Genomic DNA, 19,998 nt, shown 5'->3' with positions numbered 1-19,998 from the left:
TGGCAGGCTGGTGGGCAGAGGAGCCGTGGACCAGGCCAGGAGGCCACGGGGATGCGGGGTGGGCGGAGGAGTCCCAGCCAGGCTGCCCGTTCAGTGCTGGGGATAGTGAAGGAGTTCTGAGACCTGGGCCTAGGCCTTCGAGGGCCGCGGTGTGGATTCTTCTAGCCTTCTAGAGCCTGCGTTCACATCTGCTCCCAGAAGCTGCCCAGAGAAAGTTAAGGAAGGTGGGCCAGGAGTGGGAACTCCCCCCGCCCGGGGGGCGTCCACCCCACCCAGCCTGGAGACTCCCCATTTTTCCCTCTCCTGTCCCCACATAAGGGCCTCACCAGGGCTGGCCATACTCCTGGTCTCGGAGTGGTGAGTAGACCTCGGTCTTCACCACGGTCACCATATCCCCCACGGCCGCCTTGGTCTGCGCCAGGCACTCCTTCATGTTCTCAGTCATTCTGTCCTGGGGACGCGAAGGCGGATGGCGCAGGAAGAGGATCAAAGAGACAGGGGAAGAAGGGTGAGTGTCAGAGAGGGCAAGCGGGGGTCCCGTGGAGTCTGGTTACCCTCCCTGCCATCCCCAGAGGAAGCGCTTGAGAACACAGACAACAAAAACAGCTGTAGCCCAGCCAAGAGGAAATGCCATTTCTATCCCGGGCTGGTCCTAGGGAAGACTGGAGCCACCAGCCCCCTGGGGTCAGAGGCCGCCGGGGGGCAGCTCAGGCCAGGGGGCAGGCCTTAGGGTAGCACAGCCAGGGACCCCAGGACTAAAGGGCAAGGGTACCAGGAGTCCACAGGAGCCTCGGCCCCAAAGTCCGCAACTGGGAGCAGGGGAGGGACCCACTCAAGCCCAGCTGGGGCCAAGAGGGGTTGGCAGATGAAACGGGGCCGCAGAGGCGGCGGCGCAGCCCCTCACCCCGAGGCTGCCAGGGAATGCGGCCAGGCCCGCTTTGCCAGCTCAGAGCAGGTACAGGCGGGGCCTGGGGGTCCCCGCGGGCCGGGGCCGCCCCGACTCCCAGCCCCACCCGCTCCCCGCTCTCCGGGGCAGTCTCCCCAGCCCGCTTACCGCCCTCCTCCACCACCGCGCCGGGCTTCAGCCCCTCCCTCGGCACCCCGGGGTCCTCATGCCAAGCCCGGGGACACTCTTCGGGCCAGGGCGGCGCGCGGCTCGGGCCGGGACCGCGCTCGCGGCCCGGGACTGGGCGAGCAGCGTGTGTGACTCACTACCCGGGGCCCCGCTGGCCACACCCCTGCTCCTCGGCTAATCAGCCCCCTGCTCCCCACCGGGGCCCCAAAGCCGGCGGCGGCTGGGAGGGGTGCGGGGAAACACGACGGCCTGCCCCCTCCGCCGAGCCCGCGGGGCCGGGGGCGCGCCGAGGGGGCGGGGGCGGCCCGAGTCGCCCCGCCCCGGGCCCCGCGCCCCGCGCCCCGCGCCGCCCGCACCCCGGCCCCGGCCCCGGCCCCGGCCCCCGCCCCGCCCCGTCCCGCCCGCGTGTCCGGCGGGGAAAGTGTGAGGCCGCGCGGCGGGGCGCGGGGCGCGGGGGCCGGGCAGGGCGCGGGGCGCGGGGCGCGGGGGCCGGGGCGCGGGCAGGGCGCGGGCCGCCCTCCGTCTCACCAACCTTCCCGGCGGGGAGCTCCCTGCCCTGCCCGCCCGGCCCTGCCCAGCGCCGCCCCCCGCCCGCCAGGCCCGGCATTCCTTGCGGGGGCATGTGGCTTCTTGCCGGCCCCGGGGGCACGCAGTTGGCTGGCGGCCGGGAGGGGGGCGCGCGGGGAGCGGGAGCGGGAGCGGGAGCGGGCGCCGGGAGGGGCGGCGGCCGGGGGCCCGCCCGGCGGGAGTCCAGCCCCCCGCGGGCCGGGGCCGGGGCCGGGGCCGGGGCCGGGCCGGGGGGCGCCGCGGGGGCCGGGGCGGGGGGGTGGGGGCCGGGCGGGTCGGCGGCGAGCGCGGGCGGCCCCCCGCGCGCCCTCCCTGCGGCCGCCGCGGACTCGGCGTGGCTGCGGCGCGGCCTGCGGGCCACCGGGCACTCGGCTCCCTGCCGCCGCGCCCGCCCCCCGCCGCCCTGTCCCCACCTGCGCGGCCGGGGGTGGGGACCGGGCACCTGCGGGGCCGGCGGGGGGGGGGGGGGGCAGGCTCCGCGCCTGCCGCTGGGCCGCCCTCCCGGCCCACGGAATGCCCCCCGCCGTGGGGGGCCGGGGTTGAGGTCCCCGAGGCGGGAGCCTAGGGCAGGAAGATGCCAAGATGTCCAGGGACTTGCCCAAGGTCACGCAGTCCATTCCTAACGGAGCCTAGACTGGAGCCGGGGACCTGCTCCGAGTAAATTGGAGACAGGGGAACCCCGCTTCAAGCGTTATGTTTCAGGTCTGGTTCGCCCCCGGGCCTCACTCTCAGCCCAACCTCTCCCGGAAGGATCACCGGGATCACCCTGGGGTGAGTTCAGGCCGCCCCCGAGCCCGGCTGCTGGGTCTGGGCAAGGTCTCACGGATTTATTTGTAAAGGATCACGGAACGCTTCCAGCCCCAGGAGCACTTGTCACTTGGATGGGCAACATTCACACACAGCACATCCTGAGGTGGCTCGGTCTGGTGGTTAGAGACCCAGGTCTCCGAAAGGAGCACTGCCTGCAAATCCCAGCGGTTGGTGGGTGTTAGTGGACTGAGAATTCGTGTGCCCCCACCCGCAACCCCAATTCCTATCCCTAATGTGACTGTATTTGGCAACAGGGCCTGAGAGGAGGTGATAAAGGCTCAATGACGTCACAAGGTTAGAGTCCTAACCCAATAGGGCTGGTGCCCTTCTAAGAAGAGGAAGAGACACCAGAGCTCGCTTGCTCACTCTCTCTCTCCACCAGGTGAGGACGAGAAGGCATCAGTGTGCAAACCAGGAAGAGAACTCTCCCCAGGAACCAAACTGGCTGGCACTTTGATGGTGGACTTCCCAGCCTCCAAAACTGTGAGAGAGAAATCTTGTTAGGCCACTCAGTCTATGGCATTTTGTCATGGCCGCCTGAGACAGCAGGTTATCCAGCTTCTCTCTGCTCCCGTTTGTTCATCTGGAAAATGTGGCCAATGTTAGATTCTATCATAGATGCTGCCGTACGGAAATGGAAGAAGATGAGTTTGGAGAGAGTTAGACACAGTCTCTGCATATCTGCACCTGAAGAAAGCTGATCAGGAAGGTGGGTATACGTGACCTCCTTAAGGGGTGGCTTTGAATTCTCTCCATTGGGTTGGATTTGTTTTTTTAAGTCAGTCATCTGCAGACTGTGGCACTTTATTAGAAAAAGACTGCTCGGGACCATTTTGTATTTCTCCTGCTCTGGCCCCTCCATCCTCCACCAGCACCACCCCCATGCCACCCCCACCCTGCCATGGCACCTGTGAACTTGTGTCCTCCACTTGCAGCACACCTGAAAAAAAATCCCACGGATCCTTCAGCCCTCCCTCACTTCTCCCAACCTCCTGAGCCATAATACCCTCTCCAGCTCCGCGTCCCTTACCTCGTGGCACTTGTCAGCCTTAGAACAGTCTTTTGTTAGCATGATTATTTGATGAATACTTGTTTGCCACAATACATTATAAGTTCCACAAGGGCAGGCACCTTTGCTCACCACTGAAAAAACTGCATTGCTGGCACTTGTAACAGTGCTTGATACCAGGGCAAGAACTAGTGAAAGACCAGCAAGGTGCTAGGGCATAAACTTTAAGGAGGCACCCCACCTCTCTGGGTCATGCCCTTGGCAGGAATGGCACCTGAAAGTGAACACATCCTTGAATTTGGCAACTTAGGTGACTTCTTGCCTTAGCCTAGTCTCAGCCTTGCCTAGCACACAGTGTATTCTCAATATTTGGCCAAATGAACGGCCAAATGACCCATGTCGCAATTTACCACCCCCTTTAATATGTCCTACTGGCCCCACTGACAATCTCAAGTCTAAAAGAGATCTCAGAAAGGAAGACAAGGTGGGCGGGTTATTGTTTTGAATCCTCTTCTCTTCTGGGTGCTTTCACTGATCTTAGCAGGGCAGGGTGGGTGGCCCAGTGGGTGAGGCTGGCAATGAGAGGCAGTGAGGTACAGCAGAGACTGTGATGGAATTAGATTCTGAGTCCGGGACCTGAACCTGATAAGAAGTCCTAAAGTGTATGCTCTGAGCACACACACATCACTTAAACTCGCCAGGCCTTTCTGTCTTCATTGGTAAAATGGAAATCATCCTGTTTGCCAGGTAATCCCCATAAGGAATAAATGAGGTAAAGGCTGGGGCGAGGCCTTGGGAAGAGCCAAGTGCTACGGGTCTGGGTCTGTAAAGGATATTAGTATTAAACTGGCCGCCCAGAGGCAGGGAGTGAGCAGGAAGGGGGGGAGGGGAGAGACCTGAAAGGGGAAGGGAAGGAGGGAAAAGGCAAGAGTAAGAAAATAAGGGATGGAGGGGAAGAAGGAGGGAGAGGAAAAGAAACATGCAGACATTTTCTGAGTCTTAAATGGAAAACCATTCCCTCTGAGAAAAGCATTCATTTATACCTCAAGATAGAGATGTCTACTGGCCATTTCCTTTTTTTTTTTTTTTTTTTAAAGATTTTATTTATTTATTTATTCATGAAAGACTGAGAGACAGAGAGAGAGAGAGAGCCAGAGGGAGAAGCAGGCTCCATGCACCGGGAGCCTGACGTGGGATTCGATCCCGGGTCTCCAGGATCGCGCCCTGGGCCGAAGGCAGGCGCCAAACCGCTGCGCCACCCAGGGATCCCCATTTCCTTTCATATTTTACTTTTCACTTACATCCCACCTTCATCACGTAAAAGAACCGTGATGATTTGTAACACAAACACATACTCAATGGGACAAAGATTTCATGGAGAAAGATTGATGCCAATTATACCAAGAATCTGTTGTCAGATGGCTAGTGATCTAGCCGCCCATTCATTGCTGAGCCTCCTGGCGGCTAGCGCAAAAAAGGAAATACGATGGCTTTCAGAGTACTCATTATTTGAGGCTTATTTATTGACTGCATGATTAAGTTCCCTCCATTCTTGGAGCGGTCCAGCTGCCTGGTGAACCGGAACCGAGCCTTATTTGCATGACTGATGTGCATTAGGGCTCCTTCCTGTGTCTGTAATGAAGGTGGTGGTGGTGGGGGGGGGTGGCAAGACTTCCACTGGGGAAGAGAGGGAGAACACCACAGGCTAGTGTCCTTCACTGGTTCCATCTCAGCGGGCACTGGGAAGCCTGAGCTGGCTGAAGCTCCAGCAACTGTTTCTGCAGTCTGCTCTGGACCTGTCTGCCCACTGAGGGGCTTGGGGGAGGGCTGGCCTGCAGGCCTCAGGGAGGACTCCAAGCTGCTGGCAATGCTCCCTCTCAGCTGGCTCCTCTGAGTCTGCACATGCAGAGATTAGGCATGTTGCAAACCCAGCAATGAGATGCAAACCCAAGGGGGTGGGGGGGCAGAATGCAGCTCAGGAGGGCAGCAGCTCTGTTTTCACCCTTGGCGGGGCGCCAGGGTCCTGGAATGCCCGGCAGCTAGTGTGGCCTGAGGACTGGGAATCTGTGCCCACTTGGTTTTCCTAGCGGCTGGCCCCATGAGAATCCGAGGGTCAGCTCCGGTGCCACCACAGCATCCTGTGTTGTTCTCTCTGATGACCAAGGGACAGGAGATTAGAGGGCTGGCCCAAGCCACCCAGTGACCTGGGCTGGGTATCCCGAGCTCTGGGTTTCAGTCCTGGCTGTGCTGTAAACTTTTTAGGTGACCTTGAGCAAGTTCCTGCCTTGCCCTGAGCCTCAGTTTCCTCAGCTTGAAAAATGAAAGGTTCAACACGGTTCTTCATAGTAAACCATGGGGGTAAATAGAGGAAGAGCACGGAATCGTTACAGGGAACCGTTGAATTATATGCCCGAGAAGCACTGCCTCTAGATGGAATAAATTATGTGCCTTTAATTTATACATAAGACAGATTTATAAATGTATATAAATACTTTTAGGATGAAGTAAATGATAAAATGGTCTTAAAATGTTACTGAATTCAGGCAGCCCAGGTGGCTTGTCGGTTTTGCGCCGCCTTCGGCCTGGGGTGTGATCCTGGAGACCTGGGATTGGGTCCTGCATCGGGCTCCCTGCATGGAGCCTGCTTCTCCCTCTGCCTTCCTCTCTCTCTCCCTCTCTCTCTCTCTCTCTGGTCTCTCGTGAATAAATAAATAAAATCTTTTTAAAAATTAAAAAATGTTACTGAATTCATAGAAGCCGAATGTCACCATGTGTTTTCTTAATCAAATGATACCAAGCACAGTCACTTGCAAACTATATAACCTTGAGAAAATTAACCACTCCTACCTTAGTTTTCCCACCTGTCCAATGGGACTGAAGTCAGAACCTGTCTCATAGGGCTGTTTATACACCAAAACACCTGGCATATAAGCACTCTATAAATATTAGTTCTTATTATCATTCATTTTATTGTTGCTTTAAAAGTAGAGCAGACATCAGGTGGACACACTGATGAAAATTTTTTTTACATTAAAAAGAGGGCTTTTATTAGCAGTTACTACCTTTAAGGGAGAAATACTTTTAAAATGTCTATGTTGGGCAGCCTGGTGGCTTAGCGGTTTAGTGCCACCTTCAGCCCAGGGCGTGATCCTGGAGCCCTGGGATCGAGTCCCATGTCAGGCTCCCTGCATGGAGCCTGCTTCTCCCTCTGCCTGTGTCTCTGCCTCTCTCTCTCTCTCTCTCTCTCTCTCTCTCTCTGTCTCTCATGAATAAATAAATAAAATCTTTAAAAAAATAAATAAAATGTCTGTTATAAAGATGTTCATCCCAACAGAAAAAAAAGGAAAATAATACTTAAAAGGGAATTTGTAAAAGAAAGACAAATGGCCAACATGCTTTATGGAAAACCACAAAATTTAATAACCAAATAAATATAGATTATAATAAACATCATTTTACCTCTATTAGCAAAGATTTAAAAATCTCAGCAATATTCCAAGTTGGCAAGAGTGGGGGAAAATACCCTATACACGCCCCTGGTTGGAAAATAATCGGTATGAACTTTTTGGAGGGCGATTTGGCAATACATATCAAAAGACTTGAAATGAGCAAAACCTTCGTAGGAGCAACCCCAAATCTAGGAGTTTATCCTAAGGACATAATTAAGCTGTATGCAAAGATTTACCTACAAGGCTGTCTTCTGCAACACTATTCTTAGTAGCAGCAAACAAACAAACAAACAAACAAAAAACACACAGCAGGGGAAACATACACCTTGAAAACAGTAAAGAAAATATATAGCACATGGTGAAATATTAGACAGCAATTAACAATGCTTTAGAAGAATATTTATTGATATGGAAACACATGCTCAACATATTGTTAATGAAAAATGAAAGTTACTAAGTGAAAGATCATTTAAAAGGCTCCCTGCTGGATGATTCTCACTATATGACATTCTGGAAACAGGTAAAACTGTGGAGGCAGTAAAAAGTTCGGTGGTCACCCAGGGTTAGCAGGAGAGAGGGATGAATATGCAGAGCACAGAGGATTTGTAGGGCAGTGAAACTTACTCTGTGTGACACTGTAATGGTGGATACGTGTCATCATGCATTTGTCCAAACCCACAGAATGTACAGCACCAACAGGGAGCCTTGATGTAAACCACGGACTCTGGGTGATAATGACGTGTCGGTGCAGGTTCATCAGTTGTGACAAACGTACCACTCTGGGCACTCTCCCATAGCAGAGGAGATAGATCGTGGGTATGTGGGGCCAGGGAGACTGTGAGAATGCTATGCTTTCCCCTCATTTTACTGTGAATCTAGAACTTCTCTAGAAAATAAAATCTGCTTTTATTTTATTTTAAGATTTTATTTATTTATTTATGAAAGACACAGAGAGAGGCACATACATAGGCAGAGGGAGAAGCAGGCTCCCTGTGGGGAGCCTGATGGGGGACTTTATCCCAGGACCCCGGGATCACGACCTGAGCTGAAGGCAGACGCTCAACCGCTGAGCCACCTAGGCGTCCCAATAAAATCTGCTTTTAAAGATGAAAACTGTGAAAAGATAGATACAAAATAACTCCATTTTAGAAATACATATACACATGGATTTGCACACACAGGTCTAGGAAAATATATTCTGCGGGATCACGTGTGGTTAGTTGGCACAGTGTGTTAAAGAGAAAGAGTTCCCCTTCTTTTTGCTTATGAGAAAAAAGTCACTCTTTAAAGGAACTCTTTATAATCCTTTAACTTAGAAATTGCTAAAGACAATGTCTAAGGTTCCGACACCCTCACCCACTTGTCACTGGATGCTGAGACTCAACCAATTGGTTGGGAGGAAGAAGGACTCCAAATTAGAGACTGAACCACTGAACCCCAGGCATATAAGTGGCATCTGTTGCACATTTGATGAATGAATGCAAATCGATTGATGGAACATAGGGGTGCAGACAACTTTTCCAATTAGCATTTTCATTTTCTTTGGGCAATACAGTGTTATGCATAGATCAGTAAGAGCGCTGATATTTCTACCACGAAAGACTTCTATTTTTCTTTTTCTTATGATCCCCATTTTAAAAGATTTTGTCTACCGAAAAGACTAAATATATCGTATAATAACTCATTCATTTTTCGGGGTGCCCGCATGGTGTAGTTGGTTAAGTATCAGACTCTTGGTTTCAGCTTAGCTCATGATCTCTGGGTCATGAGATCCAGCCCGTGTCCGGCTCTGTGCTCAGTGGGGAGTCTGCTTAAGACTCTACCTCGCCTTCTGCCCCTCCCCACTGCCCTCTCCCTCTGTCTCTAAAATAAATAAATAAATTTAAAAAATATATATTCATTCATTTTCCTAGTTTTTCCTAGACATGCTGGTAGGTGATAACCAGGGTTAACATACTGGTTAGTTGCTATCCTCCTATAAGCCAAAGCAGAGAGATCTGGCACGTTCATTCATTTGTCCTGCTGATTTCAGGGAACTGTAAATTTTCATTAAGCTTCTTTATGTTTACAAAATAGCTCGGTGGGTTGATTACTGTGCAGAAATGAGACTAACCAAACCACACTATCTGCTATCATATGTTATCACGATGCGAGAAAAGAAAGGAGACTCCAAAGAGGACATACTGTATAATTCCATTCATGTAAAGTCAAAAAAAAAAAAAAGGGCAAAACTATGGTATTAGTTAGAAGTGTCCATGGTAACCCTTGGGAAGAATGAAAAAGGGATAAGGAAGGGGCTTGTCTGATGCCGGTCATGCTCTGTTAATCTTGGTGCTGGTCCACCGGGTGTACGAGTTTGTGAAAATACATTGAGCCACACTTTTATAATATGTGCATTTTTCCATATGTATTTATATGTTAGTAGAAACAAAGGAAAAATATCTGCAGGGGTCCTAAGGGCAAAGAACTCTCATGGGCGAAATTGGGACCCAGTATAGCCCCTGATTTTGCAGCTGGAGGAACTGGGGTCCAGCCAGCGAGGCTCACAATTGGGTTTCAGGCCTTCATCTGCAGAGCAGTTGAGCACAGCTGGCCAGGGGTGGGGGGATGGGGGTGGGCAGTGGAACACATTCTCCCAAGGTGGTCCCTCCTGCAGAACCTGTTAAAGGTAACAGGCTGACCCCATCATTGATAAGATTTTGAAAAGATGTCGGGAGAAGCAATGTAAAAGTTCATGAGTCAACTTTTTCCCATGTTTGCTCTCAGAGTAGACACTGCTGGTGGCTTACTTGGATCCCATTTCCTCCTCCCCCTTAAAAGAACAGGACATTGTTCAGGTGGGACACCTCTCTCCCAGGACCTACAGAGATCCAGGAGGAGCTGGGCCTACCCTCAGCTCCAGGTGCGCACTCCAACTAATCAAAGACAGTGGTACAAGACCACTGCAAGACCATCCTCCTCCCCAGTTATTAGATCAGGAACCTGGACTTTGACTAGTCAGCACCTGACATTCCCCTTCTAAGGTCAGATACCTGACCTACTTAGGCCCATCCAAGGGAAGAAAAGGACTTCAGTTTCATGACTTGACCAAGAAAGCATGCAGCCATGTTGTGCAAAGCACCCTCAAGATGAAGCTAACACAGTGGAGCAGAGGGAAGGTGTGGTATAATAAGTAATATATTTGTTCTTTGTCCCCAGTTCCTGGCAGAGAGCACCTAAAACCCTTGGAATTTCCCAAGTAATAGGAGTGTCTGTTGCCCCTTTCTAGCTCACCTGAGTGTATGTTAGTGAGTGACTAAGGGCGGGGCCCCTACAGAGCCTCGGGATAGGGCTGGTCACCCCAGAACCCAGGATTAGAACGTTAGAACTTCCAGGCCCACCTGCTGACCTCCTGGGAGGGGAAGGGGCCTGGAGAGTGAGGTCTACAAAAATCCTTTGGTTCTTAAATTGAGGTATAATTGACCTACAACAGCATATTAGTTTCGGGTCTACCACATAATGATTTCATATCTGTATATACTGCAAAATGATCTCAGTAAATTAACATCTGTCATAGTTACAGAATTCATTTTCTTGTGATGAAAACACTTAAGATCTACTCTCTTAACAACTCAACTATGCAATACAGTGTTATTAACTATAGCCACCAGGCTGTGCATCACATCCCCAGGACTTAGTTTATAACTAGATGTTGGTACCTTCTGTCTCCCTTCCATGCATTTCGCTTCACCTCACCCCCGCCCCTCGCTGGCAATCACCAGTCTGTTCTCAGGGTCTATGAACTTGGTTTGGTTTTGTTTTCATTCTGCAGGTAAGTGAGATCGTACAGTATTTGTCTTTGACTTATTTGACTCAGCATAATGCCCTCAGGGTCGATCCATGTTGTCACAAATGGCAAGATTTCGTTCTTTTATATGGATAAATAATACTCCGCTATCTCTACCACGTCTTCTTTACTCACTCATCTGTTCATGGACACTTAGCTTGTTTCCAAGCCTTGGCTCTTGCAAATAGTGCTGCAGTGAACATAGGGGTGCAGACAGCTTTTCCAATTAGCATTTTCATTTTCTTTGGGTAAACACCCAGAAGTGGAATTGCTGGATCATATGGTATTTCTATTTTTAATTTTTTTTAAGGAGTCTATTTATTCAGTTGAGACAGAGAGATACACAAAGAGAGAAAGCATGAGCAAGGGGAGAGGGAGATGGAGAAGCAGATTCCCTGCTGAGCCTGGAGCGGATGTGAGGCTTGATCCCAGGACCCTGAGATCATGACCCAAGCCAAAGGCAGATGCTTAACCATCTGAGCCACGCAGGTGCCCCTATTTTTTTGAGGAAGCTTTGTCTCATCTTCCACAGTGGCTGCACCAATTCGTATTTCCAGAGCAGTGCACCAAGGTTCCCTGTCCTCCTGGCCAGGGCTTGTTCTCTCTCTCCCTCCTGATGCTAGCCATTCTGACAAGTGTCGGAACATCTCATTTCCCTGATGACCAAGTGATGTTTATTCATTTACCTGTTAGTCTGTATGTCTTCTGTGGAAAACTGTCTATTCAGCTCCTCTGCCCATTTTTTAATCAGATTGTTTGGTTTTCTGCTATTGAATCATATGAGTTCTTTATATCTTTTGGATATGAATCTCTTCTCAGATAGATGATTGGCAAATATTTTCTCTCATTTGATAAGCTGCCTCAAAAAATTCTTGATCAAGATTTGGAGAGCCAGGCAGCCCCGGTCGCTCAGCGGTTTAGTGCCGCCTACAGCCTAGGGCATGATCCTGGAGACCTAGGATAGAGTCCCAAGTCGGGCTCCCGGTGCATGGAGCCTGCTTCTCCCTCTGCCTGTGTCTCTGCCTCTCTCTCTCTCTCTCTGTGTTTCTCACGAATAAATAAATAAAATCTTAAAAAAAAAAAAAAAAGATTCCGAGATCCTCAGGGCACCTGGATGGCTCAGCAGCTGAGCATCTGCCTTTGGCTCAGGTCATGATCCCAGGGTCCTGGGATTGAGTCCCGCCTCAGGCTCCCTGCAGGGAGCCTGCTTCTTCCTCTGCCTATATGTCCACCTCTCTCTCTCTCTGTTGTCTCTCATGAATGAATAAATAAAACCTTAAAAAAAAAAGATTCAGAGAGCCTTCTGGGTGGAAAGAGGTAGCAGTGCTGGGGGGCAGGGTGCACAAGGAGGGGGCATGGAAGCTCCATGCACCTTCTCATCTACCTTACCCAAGTTCATCTTTTCCATCTAGCCTGTATCCTTTATAGTAAACTATGATTGTCAGTAAAGCACTTTTCCTCAGTTCTCTGAGTCATTCTAGCAAATTATAGAACCTGAGAAGGAGGTTGTGGAAACCACTGATATGTGTTGGTCAGAAACATGGGTGTCCCAGGACCTGCAACTGGTGTCTCAAATGGGGACAGTCTTGTGGGACTGAGCCTTCGATCTGTAAATTCAGTGCTGACTCTGGGTGGTTAGTCTCAGAACTGCAGTGAGCCGTGGGACACCAGCTAGTGTCTGAGAATCAGAGGACTAGTTGGTGCGGGACAACATCTCAGAGATGTGGACTTGGGCAGTTGATGGAATCAGCTGCTCCTGGAACCTTCCCTACTTCTGCACTTCCTGTTAGGCTCCTGTATCACTCAGGCCCCTCCAGGACAGGTCTCTATGACATGCGGCCATCACCATGCACACCACCCACCTACCAGCTCCGGCTGTGTCCCAAACTCTGGCTGCGCCTCTCTAAAGGGTCTGCCTTGATGGTGCCTTGATCTCCAAAGAGCAAACCAGGAGGGCCTACAGCATCTCACCCCAGCCATGCTCTCCCCTCAGCCCAAGGCCTGACCTGAAGCTGTACCCCAAGCACTCTTGCACGCTGGTGGGAATGTAAGCTGGTGTATTTAAGGAGAGTGGTATAAGCCTGGGAACCTTTAAAAGATGCACATAATCCTCTATCCTGCCATTGCACTTCTAGGAAGTTCACTGAGATGAACGTCTAAGACTTTTCACGGCAGCACTATCTAGAATAGCGAAAGACTGGAAATAACCAACGAGTCCATCTGGAGGCCAGTTAAATAAATAATGGGGTCTCTGGACAACAGGCAGCTGTTCCAAAGAAGGAAAGTCATGGAACAAGGGCTCCACCAGCGTGGTCTGAGCCACTTCTCCCTCTGGCCTGAAGGGCTGCAGCAGCAGCCTGATGGTCTCCCTGCTGCCACTCTGCCCCTGCTGTCCATTCTCCAGCCCCATTAACCAGTCAGATCAAATGGTCCCCTGCTCTAAACCCTCCACAGAGCAAAGCTCAGCCAACAGCAAACTCTCCAGAGTGACACAGTCTGCCCTCTGTGACCTCTTTCCTACTGTGCCCCCCTCACTCCCACCACTGCCAGAGGGGCCACCTTGCTCAGCCAGCAACATGACAGTGCTCCCATCTTGTGCCTTTGCACTGGCTGTTCCCTCTGCTGGGAACGCTCCTCCCCCAGATACCTGCAGGGCTCACTCCCTCACTCCCTTCAGGTCTTAATTCAAGGTCACATTCTCTGCCACCTAGATACAACTGCAATCCCCTGATGGGTCCTATCCCTCTTGCTTGGCTTTTCTCCTGAGCTCGACTCACCATCACATTGATGTAGTACTCATTTATATTATTCGCCCTCTGCCTCCCCAACCAGAATGCAAACGCCAGGAAGGCAGAGATATTTATCTTCCATTTATTGCTGAATCCCCTGCAAGTAGGACAGTGCCTGGTGCAAAGTGAGTGCACGATAAACATTTGTTGAATGGATTATGTAATTGGTGGTGAAAACAAAACCAAGGTAAAGACCATCTGCATCATTAGAGAGGCAGCAGCAAGGGGTCGCTAAGAGCATAGATCTCGGTACCCAGCTCCCTAGGTTCTACTCTCAAGCTTCACTTACCACTGTGTGATGCTGGGGGCCTTCCTTAACCTCTCTGTGCTTTGGCGAATAGCACCTAAGGCTGTTTGGAGGACTGAATGAGTTAATATTTGCCGTATACTTAGAATGGCGTCTGACACGAAGCGAGCAAGCTGTATAAATGTTATATAAAATAAACATGCCCTATTTTAATAAAATAGAAAGGATATACACATTTATACGTGCTCGCGTCTGCACAAAAGAGTTCTGAGCTGTGACAGCCGCTGTTCCTGGGACTGAGGGCTAGCGGAGGAAAGGGCCTTACCTCTTATGGAGCTTTCCACCAGATGCATGCATTTCTGATTTTAAAAATAGATTAGTAATGCCTATGAGTTATTGATTATGGAGGAAATTTATTATACTCTTCGTTTTGTATAACAACAAATTTTGAAAGGCATGTTAGTATTAACAGTTTAAAAAACAAGCTGTAGGCTGCCCTGCCACCTCCCAGGCAGGGAGCAGAAGGGGAGAAGGCATCTGCTGATGGAGGGAGGGTAGGCAGAGGGGGCTCCTCCTTAGCACCTGCTGACCCCCTGGAAGGGAACTCTGAAGTCCACATGAATTCCCCGAGGCTGACCTAGCTCCAAGATACCAGATATCAAGTTGAGCACAGACAAATATGGCTTGCGGAGAAGGGGGTGTGTGCCGGTGTGTGGGGGGGTGGTCTCTGGGCTGAGGCTTCCAGGGCCTCAGGGAGATTGCACTTGCAAATGATGAAGCAGGAAGGTAGGAGGTCATGAGTATAAGTGACCTGAATGTGTAGATGCATTTAAGGATGGTCAGGGCCATGCTGCCTGGATTGCCCGCCTGCCCGGTATGGCAGAAGCTGGCCACCCACAGGACCTCTAGTTTGGTCAGCTCCTTAGGTCCCCTCCCCCATGATGCTAATGAAGAGGGCAGGCAGGGTAGGGAGTTGAAGCCATCCGCACCCAAGGCCCCTGTGGGTTTTAAGGAGTAGGGCTGGGTAAAGTGAGCTTTCGCATCCCACTGCCTCCTCTAGGCTGTCGGAGCTGAAAGCCTGTATCCAGATTGCTAGATTCAAGACCCTCCTTTCCTCGCTAGGAAACTGAGGCCCAGAGTGGGAGCAACTTGCTCAGGGCCTCCCAGAGGAAGGTGGTAGGAGATAGGAACCCACCACCACGGTCTGTGCCGGGCTGCCCCTCTCCAGGCCCTCCTTTCTCTGTCCCCGGCCCAGGGTGTCCTGCACATTCTCAAACCTACAGTTAGCCCGCCCCATGGGGCTAGAGCCTCCAATTAGCAAGGTGGGGCCCTGGTGAAACCCCATGTGGTGTTCTGACTCCAAGGAAAGGAGTCCCTCTACATCACGAGACCAGAGGGGAAGGCCTATGGAGGGAGTCTGGTGGGGGGGGGGGCAGTGGACCTGGCACTGTGCCTTTATCTCTCCTGCAGTCTCTTCTTCATCCTCCTCCTCCTCCCTCACTGCTCCTTCCCACCCCTGCCCTTCTCACTGGCTGTTTATTCTATTCATCCAGTCCTGCCCGGCATCTCAAAATTAAAAGAAACCTCAAAAGTCACCTAAATCCTTGTTTCTGAATGTGTGGTCCAGACCAGCAGTAGGGGCATCACTTGGCACTTAGAAATGCAAAGTCCTGGGGCACCTGGGTGGCTCAGTGGTGGAGCGTCTGCCTTTGGCTCAGGTCATGATCCCGGAGCCTTGGGATCAAGTCCCATATCAGGCTCCCCAAAGGGAGCCTGCTTCTCCCTCTGCCTCTGCTTCAGCCTCTCATGAATAAATAAATAAAATCTTAAAACTAACTAAATAAATAAATAAATAAAATTCAGTCTTGTGCTCCTCTCCTAGGCCTCCTGCACCAGAGATGGCCTTAGGTGATGCACACACACAGAAAAGCTGGGAAGTACCCTTGGAAACTGCAAGGTGCTCAAAGCCATGGTACGTGTCAGCACCAAGCGTGATGAAGACCTCCCACAGGAGCTCACCATCAGCAGCCAGGCCGCCACCCCGTCTTTCGACAAGTAAGGTGTGCGTGCATGCCCGTGTGTGTGTGTGTGTGTGTGTGTGTGTGTGTGTGTGTGTGTGATGGGCCAGGCGGTCCCCCAAGGGTCCTGAGTGTCCCTGGTGAGTATGTAAACTGTTAAGGCCTCACCAGACTCTGACCCCAAGTCATCTCAGTAGCTTGTCACATAGGTAATAAGTAGGTTAAAGCGACCGCAGCATGGTGCTCAGCCCCAGAGAAGTGGAACCGGCCTGTTCAGCACTGGCTACCCAAGGTGCCGGCCCCCGAGTTCTTCCGATGCTGTGTAACCCACGGTCCACACAGTCACCGTTTGGGTCTACTGTGTCACCCTGTGGGACTTGGGGGTGCAGTAACCAAGGCCACCATGTGATGATCCTGCTATTTACTGCACCGGAGTCATTGTCCTGCCGACCCATAGAGTCTTGGCCATCAGATTGGGGTTCTTCCCTAACCATATGTGTGCATGTATAGGTGCGTCTGTTTGTCTCTCTGCGTGTCCTCAGCGGCCATTTACTAAGGTATCCATGGGAAGGCTCAGACTGAGACCTTGACTTGAAGGCATTCACAGGGAACCTGGCCTTGCCTGAACCCCCACTTTCTGCCAGCCCTGTCCCCAGGTGTTCCACTTCTTCATTCTGTCGCCTAATCCTCCCCCACGACCCCAGAGGGTGGATTACAGCCCCTTTTTACATCGGAGCTCTATCTGTAGCTCGGTCGCCAAACAGTAACAAACATAAATTATGTGGACACAGGCAGTAGAGAAGCAAAGAATGAGATGATTTCGGAGAATGATACCTGTGAATGCAAGGTGGTGTGATCAGCGATGATTATATTTACTGTTTGTCAAGCTTGCCCTAACAAACGGGTGTTCTGGGGCCTCCCCAGAGGAGCTAGCCAGCTCAGTACCAAGCAGCCGGTGCAGAACCATGACACTGCACCAGACAGGTGAAGCGGGCGAGGATGAAAAACCTTTATCCCAGCCCTCCAGGAAGGAGACAGGAGGGGCACCGCGTGGCTGATGCCAGGCTCTGTGCCAGGTGTCTGCATGCACTGTGGAGGATATCCATTCATTCACTCTTGACTTCCTCACATGCCAGGCACTGTCCTAGGTGCTGGGAACCCCAGGGTGAACTAGGTCCCTGCCCTCATGAGACTTGCAGCCTGAGTAGAATGTCTGTAGGTTTTCCTGCTAGCATCTATCCCCTTTCTGGCACAAAGGACCCTGGTGTCCTTGGAGAATCCCCTTTTCCAAATGCTCCATTCTGGGATAGGACCAACCAATCAGCATTCGAGTCTGCAAGTCATAGTGAACACTGCAGGCAAGGGTAAAGGGCCCAGCCAGTCACGAGGGGCAATTTTGGGGCTTTGGAGAAATCTGCTGGGAAAGAATGGAACGTTACTATGGATCTGCTGGCAGCCGGCCACTGTGGCACTACATACACTCGCAAACACCAGCCTGCCTAGGAGGGGAGGCGGTACAGAAGCAAGCAGAGTAAGAGGAACAGACTGAGTCCTGAGGACACTGTGTGAGCCCTGGATCCAACTGTTCCTGAAGCTGAACAGGACCCTGGACTTTGCACTTTGCTGAGCCCATAAAATCCATTTTTGCCTAATCCTGATCGACTTGAGTTTCTGTCTTTACTGTCTTTAAAACCCTTTCAAAAACCTAATGAGTACAGTTCTACTTTACTTGTTTTTCACACAGGAAACAGGCTCAGAGAGGACAAGTGCCTTGAACAAGGCTGCACAGCAGCTGTCTGGAATCTATCCAAGTCAAAGGTCATGCTTTTTCCACTAATGCCAGGTGGCAGTCTAGCATGGGGGGTGACAAACTACAATCAGGGGGTGGGCTAGGGGCTTCATGGCAGGTAGTGGAGGGACTTCCTGACAGAGGTGGCCCTGGGGGGATCATTAGAACCTGCTTCGACCAGAGACAGGCCTGTAGAAAGGCAGCAGAAGAAAGAATCCACAGGTTACAAACTGGTGCCTGGTTTTTGTCTTGGGTTTATCTTTGCCAATTTTTATTTTTGCCTTAGTTGCCAACTCTGAAGAAACAAGATTTCATGGAAAGACCCAATGTTCAACTTTGCTGGAAAATCGGAAGAACTGGCAACTGCAGGCAGGTGGCTCCATGTGGCAACAGTGTGCCAGAGCTGGGTGGCGGGGGCCCTGCTCAAAGGGCAAGGCGCTTACTCTTCAGACCTGCGGCCAGCCTGTGTCACCCAGGCGCCTTCCCTGTCCCAGCTGATATCTGAGGTCACGGCCTGTGCAGCCAAGGCCACAGGGCTGTGAGGACATCATCCTCTGAGAACCTGGCCTCAGGCAAGATGGGGGACTGGGGTGGGACCTCTGTCCCAAGTTCCCTGGGGCCCACGATGGTCCCTGGTACCCGGCAGGGGCTCAACACACACTCAGTGAGTGAACGAAGCAAACAAGAGGGTGGGAGCCACCCTGGAAATCCACTCCAAGAGGCAGTGTGGTGGATAACTTGGGGAATGGGGGCTCCGGGGTGAGACCGCTTGGTTGCGGATGGTTGCCTCACCACTTACAGCTGTGTCATTGGGGGAAGGGGCATTCTTTTCCTTTCTGTGCCTTCAGGTACCTCTCCATAAAAGGGGAATAAGAGGACACCTGGGTGGCTCAGTGGTTGAGTGTCTGCCTTTGGCTCAGAGCGTGATCCTGGGGTCCAGGATCCAGTCCCACGTCGGGCTCCCTGCAGGGAGCCTGCTTCTCCCTCTGCCTGTGTCTCTGCCTCTCTCTCTGTGTCTCCGTGAATAAATAAAAATCTTTTTAAAAAACAAAATAAAATGGGAATGATAATGGTCAAATCGGGTTCATGAGCAAAGGGGTCCACTGCCAGTAAATAACTCTTAGCCTGACCTCTTCCACTACCAGACATTAGACAGATTCCATCCCCCGTGTGAGCCCCAGTTCATCCAAGGGGGTTGGGTTTGATTTTGTCAGGACCCGTCAGCTCTGGCACTGGGTCACTATGAAAATTCAACATTCGTACAAACCCCTGGAGCCGGCCACACAAAAGCCCCCGAGGCCACGGGGGTCTCTCCACCAACCGCTTCACCACGGAGGCCAAAAGGGACCCTGACGGGCATCACGGGAAGGCCACACAACGCCAAATTCCTTGAGATTGAGCCCAAGTTCCAGCTCCAGGACCTGGCGTGGCTCATTTACTCCAAATCATGATGACCCAAAGGTCTGGGAACACGGCTAGAAGGAGCCAGCCCTCGGGGGCCCCTCATGGCCCCTCATGGGGGTCCCCGGGGGTCCCGGCCTTGCTTCTGAGAGCATGCTGGGCCCACCGCAGCCGTTTCACCGCGGCTGGCGCCGGGGCATCCAGCTGGCAGAGCCACGGCCATTTCTCTCACACGCCCCCGGATGGGAAATGATTCATGAAAACCAAGAAGGTAAAATTAGCCCAAAGGCTGCCGAGTAATTTATGCAGCCACCAGGCCCAGGAGGGAGGGAAGGCCCACGCTGCCAGCTCCTGCCTGGCCATCAGGAGCCTCTGTCTCTGGGGTCTTCTATTTCGGGACTCAGGCTCTGGGGCTGTTGGCAAGGCTTCCGGAACCATCCCTGACCCCCGCCCCACCACACTCAGCAGACCCATGCCTGTCACTGGGGACCTGCCGAGTGTCAGCGGGTTGCTGGGGAGAAGCTCAAGCATTCCACCCTCACCTCAACCTCGGGAGGGCAGTTTCACTCTCCCTACTTCCCAGGTGAGAAACTGAGGCACTGAGAAGTAAGACAGACAGCCACAGATCAGGGGCAAAGCCAGGATTCTGACCCAGATTTCATGCACTCCAAAAGCCGTGCTTTCCCCCCATGCTGGGTGTTGTCTGCCAAACTTCGAGTTCTCAGGGTGGGCCGAGGGGAGTGGACCCAGCAGGGATTCCCCAGCAAGTCCTAAGACACGCTTTTCACCATCTCAGGACTGGGCCACACCAGAACCAAGCCCAGTTGTCCCAGCTCGGCAAGGAGGAGGGACCCCAATATCCTAGTGTCTTAAAAAGGGGTTGAGAAAGTGGGGCATAAGTCATACCCCTTAATGGAGGCACAGAACAGTAGATGTCAGCGAGCCCGTGGCCTCACTTTACAGGGCTGCACATCAAGGCCCAGAGAGGGGAAGGGGCTTACTCGAGACCACACAGCAA

General features: G+C 52.1%; 1 protein-coding gene and 1 long non-coding RNA gene across 13 annotated transcripts in view; one reads left to right on the top strand and one right to left on the bottom strand.

The window, feature by feature from the left end:
* The window catches only part of PRDM11 (PR/SET domain 11), a 94,421-nt gene that overhangs the window by 59,571 nt on the left and 14,852 nt on the right, over positions 1 to 19,998 (bottom strand). For 4 of the 5 annotated variants that reach the window (XM_072790530.1, XM_072790528.1, XM_072790531.1 and 1 more), the window contains exon 2: positions 327 to 451. In XM_072790530.1, the coding sequence (XP_072646631.1) occupies positions 327 to 445 (119 nt within the window). In that variant the 5' untranslated portion in view covers positions 446 to 451. Of the gene's footprint in view, positions 1 to 326; positions 452 to 1,054; positions 1,385 to 19,998 lie in introns of those variants that run through there. The other variant, XM_072790529.1, reaches the window with a different exon arrangement.
* On the top strand, positions 2,143 to 18,976 carry LOC140612672 (uncharacterized). Of its 8 annotated transcripts, none has more exons than XR_012013814.1 (5): positions 2,143 to 2,623; positions 2,707 to 2,746; positions 2,835 to 3,161; positions 15,655 to 15,827; positions 17,535 to 18,976. It is a non-coding gene; the product is annotated as an uncharacterized lncRNA (long non-coding RNA). The 8 variants fall into 8 exon arrangements; XR_012013819.1 differs by having other exon boundaries at positions 2,143 to 2,746; positions 2,835 to 2,935; positions 3,071 to 3,161; XR_012013817.1 differs by having other exon boundaries at positions 2,143 to 2,344; positions 2,482 to 3,161.

Source organism: Canis lupus, chromosome 21 (genome assembly GCF_048164855.1).
Source record: "Canis lupus baileyi chromosome 21, mCanLup2.hap1, whole genome shotgun sequence".
NCBI classification, from domain to species: domain Eukaryota; kingdom Metazoa; phylum Chordata; class Mammalia; order Carnivora; family Canidae; genus Canis; species Canis lupus.
Note: the sequence above shows the minus strand (reverse complement) of the source record. Positions and strands in the feature narration are given on the sequence as shown.